This window comes from Eleutherodactylus coqui, chromosome 8 (assembly GCF_035609145.1).
Source record: "Eleutherodactylus coqui strain aEleCoq1 chromosome 8, aEleCoq1.hap1, whole genome shotgun sequence".
NCBI classification, from domain to species: domain Eukaryota; kingdom Metazoa; phylum Chordata; class Amphibia; order Anura; family Eleutherodactylidae; genus Eleutherodactylus; species Eleutherodactylus coqui.
Window position 1 is genome coordinate 37,891,530 of NC_089844.1, and position 13,855 is coordinate 37,905,384.

The following is a 13,855-nucleotide window of genomic DNA, read 5'->3' on the forward strand; positions in this document are numbered from 1 at the left end:
AAGTTCTGGATTTGATTATACTGCAGCCGGGAGGGGTGGTGAAGATCTGGATGTGATTATACTGCAGTGGGGAGAGATGGTGAAGTTCTGTGTGTGATTGTACTTCAGCGGGGAGGGGTAGTGAAGTTCTGGATGTGATTATACTGCAGCGGGGAGGGGTGGTGAAGTTCTGGATTTGATTATACTGCAGCCGGGAGGGGTGGTGAGGCTCTGGATGTGACTATACTGCAGCGGGGAGGGATGGTGAAGTTCTGGATGTGATTATACTGCAGCGGGGAGGGGTGGTGAAGTTCTGGATGTGATTATACTGCCACAAGGAGGGGTGCTGGAGTTCTGGATGTAATTATACTGCAGCAAGGAGGGGTGGTGAAGCTTTGGATGTGATTGTACTGCAGCGGGGAGGGATGGTGAAGATCTGGATGTGATTATACTGCAGCAGGAGGGATGGTGAAGCTCTGGATGTGATTATACTGCAGTTGGGGGGATGGTGAAGATCTGGATGTGATTATACTGCAGCGGGAGGGGTGGTGAAGTTCTGGATTTGATTATACTGCAGTGGGGAGGTGTGGTTCTGGATGTGATTTTACTGCAGCAGGAAGGGATAGTGAAGTTCTGGATGTAATTATATTGCAGCGGGAGGGATGGTGAAGTTCTTGATGTGATTTTACTGCAGCAGGAGGGATGGTGAAGATCTGGATGTGATTATACTGAAGCGGGGAGGCATGGTGAAGATCTAGATGTGATTATACTGCAGTGGGGAGGTGTGGTGAAGATCTGGATGTGATTATACTGCAGTGGGGAGGTGTGGTGAAGTTCTGGATGTGATTACACTGCAGCGGGGAGGGATAGTGAAGTTCTGGATGTGATTACACTGCAGTGGGGAGGGGTGGTGAAGTTCTGGCTGAGATTATACTGCAACACAGAGAGATGATTAAATTCTGGTTCTGATTACTGCTTCCGGAAGGTCTGAGGAATGATACAGCTCTGAGTGTGATTATACTGTGGTGGAGAGAGATCATGAGATTCTGGTTCTGATTGTTCTGCAGTGTGGAGGGGTGGTGAAGCTCTGGATGTAATTATGCTGCAGCAGGGAGATTTTCTTAGCCTGTTATTGTAAAAATTTGGTTGGTTGGGGTGCCTGAAAATAAAAAAAATCCCAGGAGTGCATCAAGGCTAAAAAGATTGGGAAGCACGGATGTAGGTATGGAATGTATAGCTAGTATCTAGTAGGAACAGGTTTCCGGTGTCAGAGAATACGAGAAGCATGATTTTCTTTATGGACAATCTAGTGTTGTTTTCTCATCATGCAGTGTATGATGGAGCAATTTTCTGGTCACAATTTATGATAAAAGTCCTATTCACATTGTGACTATTGGGTAATATTGTATGACCATTTCATCTCTTTCTCACCTCTCCATCTCGAGTTTCAATGGTTTTGATCATGACTGTCTTCTTGGTGTGAACTTCAGATGATCTCTGCTCTGGGCTTGTCTCTGCAGAAGGCAAGGATACTATGAAAAATCACTGAACAGCGACAAGTCTTCTTGCATTTATACAAATAATTAAACTTAATAAATTATAATAATCTCACCTCTGAAGCTCAGTGCTGAAAATGACTGAATGGGGAGAGTGATCCTAAAATGCAAAAATATCTTCTCATTATTAAGAATATCAACTTTATACATCACCTTGTTATCCATTATAATATTGAAATATCTAAAATAATGAGCTTCCACCTATAACTGTTCTGCCTACATCTTATAACTAAGTATGAACATTGGATGATCATTATAAAACTGTTTTTTTTTCACTAGATTTCACTCATTAGGGTCTTGGCAAAAATACACTATCTTACCAAAAGTAATTTGATATCTGAGCAAGAATCAAAAGTAGTATTTATCTCTATATGTTAATACTTAGGGGGGCACCTTTTGCCTTAATGGCATCATATACTTTCTGTGGCTTACTTTCTACCAATGTCTAATACACTTTCAGCTGGTACTTCCCTCCATTCCTCCTGCAAATGTCTGGTCCGTCACATTGGTCCGTTGTCATTGGCAGTTGAGCAATGGAAAAACGTTCTATGGAGTGATGAATCACAGTACTCCATCTTCAAATCAGAGGGATGTACCCAGGTGTAGAGGACCCCCGGGGAATGCCTTTTACCTTAGAGCGTTCTGTCAACAGTTAAGTATGGCGGAGGTTCTGTTATGGTCTCGGGATGTTTCATGTGGCATGGTCTCGGTCCGTTGGTTGCAGTGGCAAGAACCATAAACACAGAGGTGTACCCTGGCATTCTAGACAATAATGTGCTGCCAACAATGTGACAATACTCTGGGAATGGTCGGCCATACTTCCAACAAGACAACCCGCCTTGTCACACATCCAATGCTGTTTTATGTGGGTTTGAAGATATGGATGTTCCACTATTTGACCGGCTGCACAGAGTCCCAAATTGAACCTACTGAACATCTTTGGCACGAACTGGAACTTCGGATCAGGAAATATAAACAGTGTCCATCTTTTTGTGAGAACTTGCCATACATTTGGAGGAGGAATGGAGGGAAATACCAGCTGAAGTGTTTCATATGTTAGTAGAAAGTATGCCACGCATAGTATCTTATGTCATTAGGGCCAAAGAAGCCCCACTAAGTATTAACATATCTAAATACTACTTTTGATTCTTTAGTTGTATTCAACTAAAACTGGTAGAAGTGTAGGGTAGTATTATAGAAATACTTATATACAGTGTAAGGTGTCTAAAGATGTTCAGATGGTCCCTAAATTTGGTATAAAAGTTGCCATAACTATAAGGATGTCAAGAGCTTGCCAAAATAGGGCCAATTGGGAGAAAGCCATCAATCTATGGGTACCGATGAGTTTGGTACTTTGCATAAAGAGCCTTAATTGCTTTGGTCGTCTTTAGTTGTGTATCTGCCCTCCTCACCTGCTCTCCTCTCCTTCTAGCAGTTTACGGTATGTGGCAATCTCAACATCCAATGCCATCTTAATGTTCAGCAGATCCTGATAGTCGCGGAGGTGTCTTGCCATCTCATCTTTCAGGTTACGGATTTCTTCTTCTAGTCGGCTAATGGTATCTTGGTACCCAGATGCCTCTCCGGCAAATCTTTCTTCCAGATCCCGCATCTGGCGTATCAGGGAATCATTCTAAAAATATAATAGGGCATAAGCTGAGGAACAATAGTAGAAGATCAGATGCCAACTTATCAAGCCAAGCTCTATGAAGACTCTATTGCTGTAAGGCATCTTTTGAGAAACCCATTATAATAGGTCATGTATGGAAAATTTGGCATATAAATGTTAAATCTATTAGGCAGTATCATCTTGTCAAGAACCATGGATGATGGGGTTGCAAATAATTCCCTACAAGTTACGAAGTTCTAATGTGATACTTACAGTTCCCTTGAGGGCATCAATTTCGCAAGTGAAGGATTGGATCTGGTGACGGTATTCCATCAGCTCCTGTTTGGACTGGCGAAGATTCTCATTGTTCTTCTGTTGAGCCTGGTTGAGGTCAGCCACCTTAAGGAAAAAAGATATAGAAAGTAAAGCCCCTATCTTTGGCTCTGTCTGGATTAGGACAGCAATAACTCATCACTAGTGGAACATTATGGAGAAATCTGGACATCACCTTAGACTTGTACCAATCCTCAGCTTCTGAGACATTCTTGGCAGCAATGGTTTCATACTGTGTCCTTATATCTCTGAGGGCTGCAGTCAAGTCTGGTTTGGACACGTCCATTTCTATCTGCACATGTTGCTCATGCATTTGTGCCTGAAGTTCCCGAATTTCCTGAGAAGAAACAATAAAACCTTCTCAATGACTGGAGAACATATTATCTAAGAAAGCATTAAAGGGGTTTTCCCGGTCTTTACTAGTTATTAATGACCTATCCTCAAGACAGGTCATCAAAAGTTGATCGGCAGGGGTCCACCAATCAAGATTCCCGCTGGCCAGTTGTTCACTGGGCCTATTGTCTTTGCCTACAAAGCTGGAAGCACACAGCACTGTCTGTATTGCAGTGGCCTGGGGTGGTATTACAGGCACAGCTCCCACTGAATTCAATGCATTACCAACCTTGTCTGCTGCACTCTGGACTGAGCTGTCTGCTTCCAGCTCTCTCCGCACTGACAGCCCAATATCAGGTGATCGGCGGGGATCTCCAGAGGCAGACCCTCGGCGATCAGCAATTGATGACCTATCGTGAGCATAGGTCATCAATAGGCATCTTACAGTCTTGGAGACCACTGGTGACCACTCTTACCTCCTCGTGAATCTTCTTGAGGAAAGCAATTTCTTCCTGAAGAGATTCAATCCTCCTCTCCAGATCAATCCTGGCCAGGGTAGCAGCATCAACATCCTGAAGGGGTAAAAAGATACAATTTTGGTTGGGAAGGATGGAAATTAATACAATGCTTCACAGGGAGTAGGGAGAACATAGGGATTATGGCCAGAGAACTGAATTACCCAAGGTCATGTTACACAGAAAAAAGATCCACTAGGGGTTTAATCAGCAGCGATACAACTTACAGATCTGAAGGCGGATAGGTTATTTTCGGCATCTTCCTTAAGCTGGATCTCTTCTTGCAGCCTAGAGAAACACAAACCGGTCAGCGCTGGTTACTCGGATGATAAATCATTCATATTTCTCCTTTCCATACTAGTAATAGTATAAGATGTGATGGATGATCCCAAAGGAAATGTATAATTGAATAAAGCAGCAAGTCCATGCAACATAGGATGCGTCTGATGCCTGCTATTATGGCATTAACCCCTTCCCACTGCAGGCCTTTTGGTTTTTTTTATTTTTCCTGGCCACCTTCAAATAATTACAACTTTTTTATTTTTTTGTGATTTTTTTTTTTTTTTTTGGAACGAGTTGTCCTTTTTAATGGTACCGTTGGATGTAGCATATAATTGGAAAGCTTTTAAAAATTTCTAAGCAGAGCAAAACGAAACAAAAAAAATGTAATTTTTTAAATAATTTGGACTTTTACGGACGTAGCAATGCCAATTTTTACAGTTTTTAAATTTTATGTTGTGACAACTGGAAAATGGTTAATTTTAAACTCTTACTATTTTTTATTCTTTTTCTAATTATTAAGAAATCTTTATTTACTTGTTTTGACTCTTTTTTAGTTCCCATAGTGGACTTGAATTCGCGGTCATTTGATCGCTTATACAGTATAATATTGCATTATACCGTATTCTGCCAACAATCTATTAAGAAATGCCACAGGCACATCTTAATGGGTGATCATTCATGGCTGCCATGAGACGTGCAATCTCATTGCGGAATGATTGGGGTGAAGGGTGGGCCTTTGAAACATCACAATTCTGCTCCATACAATGACCCCCGATGTGCACCGTACATGTATGGTGGACCTTTGGAAAAGGGTTAATGGGGTATTCCCATCTCTGACTTTTATGGCATACCCACAGTGTATTATAAGGGCAATCAGCAGTGTTCTCATCTCTGCCATGTTTATCCCTTTAAATACGATAAACAGATTCATATAGTTTGGGGCCCTGTTAAAGGTCTCACATTGGGGCCCGATCAAGTTATATCTCTGCTGTCATACACACTATATCAATAGAAGAATGGTTATCAGCACTGGAGATACAGTTGTGGTCAGGGAATCATCTGTAGTTCCCGTCTCATTGAAGAGTACTGTCAGAATCTAACTTGATAACAGCAAACAATAGATTGCATTCACTTCCATAGTTAAAAAAGACTATGGGGTATTCCAGTAAATTAACATATTTTCAGCTTTCACCCATCCTCTGGCTGAGGTTACCAGAACATGCCGCCCACACTGCCAGCCATCCCCGCTCACATATGCGCCTCGGTGCGTCCTCTGCAGCGCTCCTCTCTCATGCTCATTAGCGCTTCTTAGGCAAGCACCAGTCTCTTGTCTCCCCACTCACTCGGTGGGATACTGGACCGGAGGGGGCGAAGCATAATACGCAACGCTCCTGGCTGCTTAGTACAGCTGCAGAACTGCTACTATGCATCAGGGAGGACATTGGACACCCCCCTTAATTCAACAGCATAAGAAATAACCAACTATTGTTTAGTGTAAATGCATGTCGGGCCACAATATACGACCGCTACTTCACCGCTCGTCACATGCCTGTTCCAATTTATCTTGCCATGTAAAATGGCCCGTAGCTCCAATGTAACACCCTGCCTTCTGTGACTCATGTTTCAACCATCCTCTACACAAGCGGTCAGTGACGCCCTCTCAGGCCAGGGAAGGTGGACTTATATTTGGCGCAGCTATTAGCTGCACAAAAAAAAATCGCAACTCTAGCTGTAGAAAAATCATCTGAACATACAATTTCTCCATATTAAAGTCCCAAGATTCAGGCGCGTTCTTTCGACATCAAATAGGAGGGACTGAAAATATGCGCTGCTGGAGAGAGAGATGAAGGGTGTTCCTCGGGGCTTCCCTTCATCTACCAGGGGTTCCTTTCATCGACGGGGACTCCCTTCATCTCAGCGGAGATAAAGGGAGTTCCCCACAGCAGAGAAAAAGGGTTTGCCCGCGGCAGGGCTTCCCTTCATACCCGCGGGGACACAGTGCTTCTGGGTTTAGCGGCGCAGCTAAACTCTCTCCCCCTCCCTTTCTTTCAAGCTTTCTTAGAAGTCTATGGAAACTCCTGTGCTTTGCGCACCAAAGATAGAGCAAGACCTATATTTGTACGGAGCAGGGAATTCCCTCGTGTGAATGAGCCCTAAAAGTGGACAGTAGGAGAATCAGCCCTGACTAGAGTCAACCATGTTGTCCTCATCGTCTAGAATATTGCAACTAAGGGAACTTTTAACATATTCGTTCGTCTGATGTCACAGTTTGCTTGTTCGTTCGCCCGATATCACAGTTTGCTTGTTCATTCGTCTGATGTCACAGTTTGCTTGTTCGTTCGCCCGATGTCACAGTGTACTCGTTCGTTCACCCGATGTCACAGTTTGCTTGTTCGTTCGCCCGATGTCACAGTTTGCTTGTTCGTTCGCCCGATGTCACAGTTTGCTTGTTCGTTCGCCCGATGTCACAGTTTGCTTGTTCGTTCGCCCGATGTCACAGTTTGCTTGTTCGTTCGCCCGATGTCACAGTTTGCTTGTTCGTTCGCCCGATGTCACAGTTTGCTTGTTCGTTCGCCCGATGTCACAGTTTACTTGTTCATTCGTCCGATGTCACAGTTTGCTTGTTCGTTCGCCCGATGTCACAGTTTGCTTGTTCGTTCACCCGATGTCACAGTGTACTCGTTCATTCGCCCAATGTCACAGTTTGCTTGTTCGTTCGCCCGATGTCACAGTGTATTCGTTCATTCGTCCGATGTCACAGTTTGCTTGTTCGTTCGCCCGATGTCACAGTTTGCTTGTTCGTTCACCCGATGTCACAGATTGCTTGTTCGTTCGCCCGATGTCACAGTTTACTTGTTCGTTCGCCCGATATCACAGTTTGCTTGTTCGTTCGCCTGATGTCACAGTTTGCTTGTTTGTTCGCCTGATGTCACAGTTTGCTTGTTAGTTCGCTCGATGTCACAGTTTGCTTGTTCGTTCGCCCGATCTCACAGTGTACTCGTTCGTTCGCTCGATGTCACAGTTTGCTTATTCGTTCGCCCGATGTCACAGTTTGCTTGTTCATTCGCCCGATGTCACAGTTTGCTTGTTCATTCATCCGATGTCACAGTTTGCTTGTTCATTCGTCTGATGTCACAGTTTGCTTGTTCGTTCGCCCGATGTCACAGTGTACTCGTTCGTTCACCCGATGTCACAGTTTGCTTGTTCGTTCGCCCGATGTCACAGTTTGCTTGTTCGTTCGCCCGATGTCACAGTTTGCTTGTTCGTTCGCCTGATGTCACAGTTTACTTGTTCATTCGTCCGATGTCACAGTTTGCTTGTTCGTTCGCCCGATGTCACAGTTTGCTTGTTCGTTCACCCGATGTCACAGTGTACTCGTTCATTCGCCCAATGTCACAGTTTGCTTGTTCGTTCGCCCGATGTCACAGTGTACTCGTTCATTCGTCCGATGTCACAGTTTGCTTGTTCGTTCGCCCGATGTCACAGTTTGCTTGTTCGTTCACCCGATGTCACAGATTGCTTGTTCGTTCGCCCGATGTCACAGTTTACTTGTTCGTTCGCCCGATATCACAGTTTGCTTGTTCGTTCGCCTGATGTCACAGTTTGCTTGTTCGTTCGCCTGATGTCACAGTTTGCTTGTTCGTTCGCTCGATGTCACAGTTTGCTTGTTCGTTCGCCCGATCTCACAGTGTACTCGTTCGTTCGCTCGATGTCACAGTTTGCTTGTTCGTTCGCCCGATGTCACAGTGTACTCGTTCGTTTGCCCGATGTCACAGTTTGCTTGTTCGTTCGCCCGATCTCACAGTGTACTCGTTCGTTCGCCCGATGTCACAGTTTGCTTGTTCGTTCGCCCGATGTCACAGTTTGCTTGTTCGTTCGCCCGATATCACAGTTTGCTTGTTCGTTCGCCTGATGTCACAGTTTGCTTGTTCGTTCGCCCGATCTCACAGTGTACTCGTTCGTTCGCCCGATGTCACAGTTTGCTTGTTCGTTCGCCCGATGTCACAGTTTGCTTGTTCGTTCGTGACGTCAATTTAAACACAAAGATAAATCGTTCTTTTTACAGGATCGTTTGTCTTGCTGTAACGGTGAATGAGAGAGACTGAATAATCGGTGTTTGAACGATTAGCGAAGGAGCCAACGCTGATTTTAATGCTTGCGTAAATTGAACGATAGGCAACAAAATAATCATTCAGTCGTTGGCTGTGTTTACGCCGAACGATCATTCAAACAGTCCAGCGATTTTTTTTTTTTTGAATGATAATCGTTCTGTGTAAAAACACCCCTAGGCTGTCCCCACACGGCCGAGAAAATGGTGCGATTTTTGCACAATTTTCTCCTGCTGCGATAGCCAGTAAAAAGCAGAATATAAAACCAATAATTTACAACGCATGTGGAATCCTGCAGCGGAATCCGGCCCTGGCAGCAGCAGCGTCCGCGGGTACCTGCTTTCGGTTTGCTTCATCTGTACTGTGAATGGTCCGCACGACTCGCCATCAGACATGCGCAGTACAGATTTTTTTAAACTACTGCTTTTCCAGCGGAATCCGCGACCTTACCGCAATGTCAATTACAGACGGGCCACAGGTCAAACGGCTTCCATTGACTTCAATGTGTGCGGAATCTGCAGGAAACTGAAGCATGCTGCAACTTTTAACCCACAAGCGAAAACCGCAATTGTCTACGTATTTTCCAAAGTCGCCATAATATACAGTATGTATCCTTCTTGCTGTATCTGATTATATTAGCCCAGAATAGTCCTATTGTCCATCCTAGACGGTTAACTTACATATGTACAGTGTATATTTAACCTACTTGTATCTCGAACTGACGGCTTATTCACGCGAACGCATTTGCACTGCAAATTACATGTGCAATATTGGCACGCGCAATATGCAGGGAACAGAAGCAAGTGATTTCAATGGATTTGATCACATGTGCATTTTTCTTTTTTTGAGCGCACGTTTCGATTGCGCAAAAACAAAAAAGCATCATGTCCTATTTATGTGCGAATTGAGCACATATTAAACTAATTAAACCTAATTGCCCATTGAAATCAATGGGAGCATGCTTGCGTGTTTTTTTGCATGTGCAAAAAAACCCAGTAAAGTACGCACACATGCACACAAAAATGCAACGCCCATCGTGCAGATATGGAGTGCAAATGCGAAAATAAATACGCCCGTGTGAGGCCAACCTCAATGAATGGAGGCGGAGCGGGTTGGGGATCATTCCGGCCCGCCGACCTCCATTCACAATAAACAGGCAGTCATAGCTGAACAACTGCCTGTTTACCCGGCCAATCCGTGGTTCAGTTTCCTGCATGCAGAAACTGAATGACAGACAAGGAGCAAACAAATTCTCACTCGTCATTCAGTCAGGGGATGCCTTTACACTGAACGATAATCGTTCGGATACCCGCTGGATGATGGAATCTGAACAATTTATCGGTCCGTGTGAAAGGGCTCTTAGTCTATTTCATCTGGTAAAATTTCTCCCTGCATGCGGGACGCACCCTACACAAGGCGTATCTGTGTGCAAGTATAAGGCCAATTCATACGGCGTATTTGCGTGCACAATACACAAAGAATAGAACCCATTGACCTCAAAGGGTTCGTTCATATTTTTGTATTTTCTGGATGCTGAAAAAAATGGAGCATGTCCTTTTTTCCTGCATATTTGCGCACCAAAAGTCCCCATAGAAGTCAATAGGGGTGGCAAATGCACATGCAATATACAAGGAGCTGCGAGACACACTGCGTAAATCCACAGAAAAAGAACGCATCTGGAGCGCGTTAAGACTCGTTAGCCATTTCAAATCGTTGCGTCTTTGTTTGCCGCAAACGAACATGCCTTGCGGGCGCAAAAGGTACAGCGCAAAAAAAAATATCATTAATTCCACAAAAATGCATGCACAAATTTGCATGCGTTGGTGTGAAGCTGTCCTAATACTAAGCAGCCTCTATGGGAGAGTGAGTGGTTGTACATCAGTATTTTGCTGGGAACTGCCCTTGTGCCGTTGTATTGGTAAGTATGGCCGCTCTTCGGTAATTTTTGTCCGTATTTTCTTCATTTCTCATTGATTTATCCATATAAATATAAGCCCTTGAGTCGCCCCCTACTGTTGGCAATCAGCTGGTCATCCGTTATAGCTGTTTCTGAGAAAGTTGGATAATGATATATAGATATGGAGTAAAGCCCATCTACACTATGGACCGTATGGTCGACGTATCCTATTATATGTCGGAGATATATGTTGGGAGATTCTCCTGGCATAAATGGCAAATAGAGGGCAATAGTGTGATGTGAACAGGGCCCAAGGATCTCCCATTAACCCTTTCCAATTCAATGTTGGATTTAGGGCTTCCTAAGAGGCTTTCTCTTTTTGCTGTTATACAATGGTGCCATCTGCTGGCTAAAGCCAGTGTGTGCGCCAGAGAGGCTCCAACAGCGGAGTGGCTGGCAATAGACGATAGGAATACCCTGTTGGACGTCTTCTGACATTGGAGCTGTACAAGCTTCAGTCAGAATGTAGGAAGACGTCAGACAGTGGATTAGAAAGGGTTAAGGCTCCTTAACACGAGCGTATATGTAAGCCAAAAAGTACAGTAATATCCAAAAAAACACATACAGAAACCTACCGTTTACGGCACAAATACATAGCGCTATGCTTGTGTGAAGGAGCCCTTAATCACACTGATGATGTATCCATTAGCTGTGCCATAAATGACAGCACCATGGGATTTCGACTACTGGGACCCCCACCAACCCCAAGAACAACGGACTTGGCTTCTTCCCGCCATGGCTGTGTCGCAGTTCATACAATCTCTGGTAGGATGATGGCGTTATACTGCAAGGAGCCAAAGGGGTGTCTGTGCCTTCCTGAGTGCCCCATTGTAGGTAGCTGAACCCCCACAATCAGACATGGATGTGAATGCAATTCTTGAGAAAATCCCTTTAATTTTATGATTTTAACGGAAAATGGTAACAATTTGTCTAGGTGTTTCTTGAAGAAGATGCCACTTCTAGGCCTTACTGTATACAGTACCTGGCACTGTTGCCTTTCACTGGGCCAGTCACAGGATACAGTATGTGACCTTGTGGGGGACATATGAAATACGGCGCCAGGGTCCGCTTATTGATATAAATAGTTGCCAGTTCTCAAAAATGAGCAGCTGTTCCTGGGAGCGACACGTGGTGGCATTTGATGCAGAGCAATTGTCTGGCCCGTGTGCCATGTGTTGAGTGCGGTGACTTTAGATGTAGCAGAGCTGAGTTTGACAGTTTGCAATATTTTTTCTCGTGGTTTGTAAATTGCTACAAAATATATACACTGATGTGCCGAAAGTCATGGGATAGCAATATGTAGTCATTAAGAAGTGGCGTTACCTCAGCGAACAGCTTGGGAACATTGTGAAGTTGAGCACCGGCCAGTGTTCTCATGGCAAGGCAACATGTTCGAACAAGGGGGTGCCAGACGGATGGGGCATACCACTTCTGAAGTTGTGTGGCCATGGTGTCACTTGTGAACCGGCAATACTTCATGGAAGGCACCACCACCCACAGTGGACAGTCCAGTGGCCGCCGACGGATGCTTAATGATCGTGACTGGCAGTGTCTGGCTAGAATTTTCCTTAAGAACAGATAAGTGACTCCAGCAGAAATCACATCCACATTCAATGCAGGAGGCCCCACATGTATATCCGCAGGTCAGCGCAGCGTTCTTTAGCTTCCATGGGATATGGGAAGTAGAAGACCCAACAGAGCACCTCGGTTAACACAGTGACAAAGGACACAGCGCCTCACCAGGTCTCATGAAGTAACTGGACCCTAGAGGACTGGTAACATGTAGCATGGTTTGATGAGTCACGGTACCAATTGTTTCGGGCTGATAGTTGGGTTTATGTGTGGCGCAGACCCCATGAAGCCATGGACCCAAGTTGTCAACAAGACACTGTACAGGCTGGTGGTGGTTCCATACTAGTGTGCGGGGTTCTCATGGCGTGGGTTGGGTCTACTGGTCCACCTAAACATATCATTGACCGATGCCTGCTATGTTTCACTGCTTGGTGACCATTTGTCCATAATTCGTTTGAGGAACACTTTGGAGAGTTCCTATGAATAGTGTGACCTGCAGGGTCACCCGACATGAGTGCAATCGAGCATTTATGGGATGTGATGGAGAGGCCAATTCACACCCAAGATCCTGCACTTACAAATACCCAGGAGCTGTAGGGGGCTCCCCAGATGGCTCAACATCCCTCCAGGCATCTTCCATCAATACCACGTTGAGTTGCTCATGTCTGAGCATTTTTCCAAAAACAACAAGTACAGAAGTTCCGACTCATCGTATATATGTTGTGTCTATAGTGGGAGTGGGTGGCTGCCAGTGACCTTCAGCACCGCTTATCCTTGATGGAAAGCTAATGTAAAGCTAATGTTCTCACCAGCGTTTCTGCATTATGAGGTTGGTTAGCCAGTCAGGTGATCACTCAAGACCAATCAATGAGGAACGTGTTACTTTACATACAACAAATGCTTCCTATTGGCTGTTCTCCTCCATGCTTTACACTGCACCCCTGACTAACATATATAAGCTCGAGGACAGGGAAGGACCCGGGTAATTGGTCTTAATAACTAAGTATCAATGAAATAACTGCATTAAAGTCATCCCATGTTGCAGTTCATATACATCAGGAACCGGTGGGAAATCACGATATGAGATTATTTCTAAGTGTCCATTTACACAAGTGCATTTCCTGTCCGCGTGCAATCTGCGTATTTCACGGACAGCCACGGACCCATTATTGATAATTAGGCTATTTAGACTGGCGTTTTTTTTTCATATGAAAGAAATCACAGAATGTCTTGTTCTGTCCGTATCAGTGACCACAATGGGGCATGCAATCTCCTCTGCCGGCGGGTATCACGCCGCACATGGATGTGTGTCCGGGCGCTGTCCGATGTAGGTTGCACATGACAATCCCGGGCGAAACTTGCATACCCCCGTGTGAATGCGCCACTATGTTACGGTCCCATGTAGCGGTCACCATGCGGCTGGATCTAGTCTTGGTTGTGGCAGCAATACCCCTGAGAGCATTGCTGTGATACAAATCTGCACGGCTTGCTAATCAATGAAGTGTTCACTGACTGCAGGTTGTTAATGGCCGTATAGTGTGCCGAAAATCGTAAGGCTGGCTTCACACAGGGCGGATTTGCCGCGGAAATTCCGTGCGGAATTTCGCAGT

General features: G+C 44.8%; 1 protein-coding gene across 2 annotated transcripts in view; it reads right to left on the reverse strand.

Moving 5' to 3' along the window:
• The window catches only part of DES (desmin), a 28,870-nt gene that overhangs the window by 12,629 nt on the left and 2,386 nt on the right, over window positions 1-13,855 (reverse strand). For both annotated transcript variants that reach the window (XM_066575509.1, XM_066575508.1), the window contains exons 2-8: window positions 4,553-4,613; window positions 4,287-4,382; window positions 3,653-3,814; window positions 3,418-3,543; window positions 2,948-3,168; window positions 1,592-1,635; window positions 1,411-1,493 (exon numbers count right to left, since the gene is read on the reverse strand). In XM_066575509.1, coding sequence (XP_066431606.1) covers window positions 1,411-1,493; window positions 1,592-1,635; window positions 2,948-3,168; window positions 3,418-3,543; window positions 3,653-3,814; window positions 4,287-4,382; window positions 4,553-4,613 — 793 coding nt within the window. The remainder of the gene's footprint in view (window positions 1-1,410; window positions 1,494-1,591; window positions 1,636-2,947; window positions 3,169-3,417; window positions 3,544-3,652; window positions 3,815-4,286; window positions 4,383-4,552; window positions 4,614-13,855) is intronic.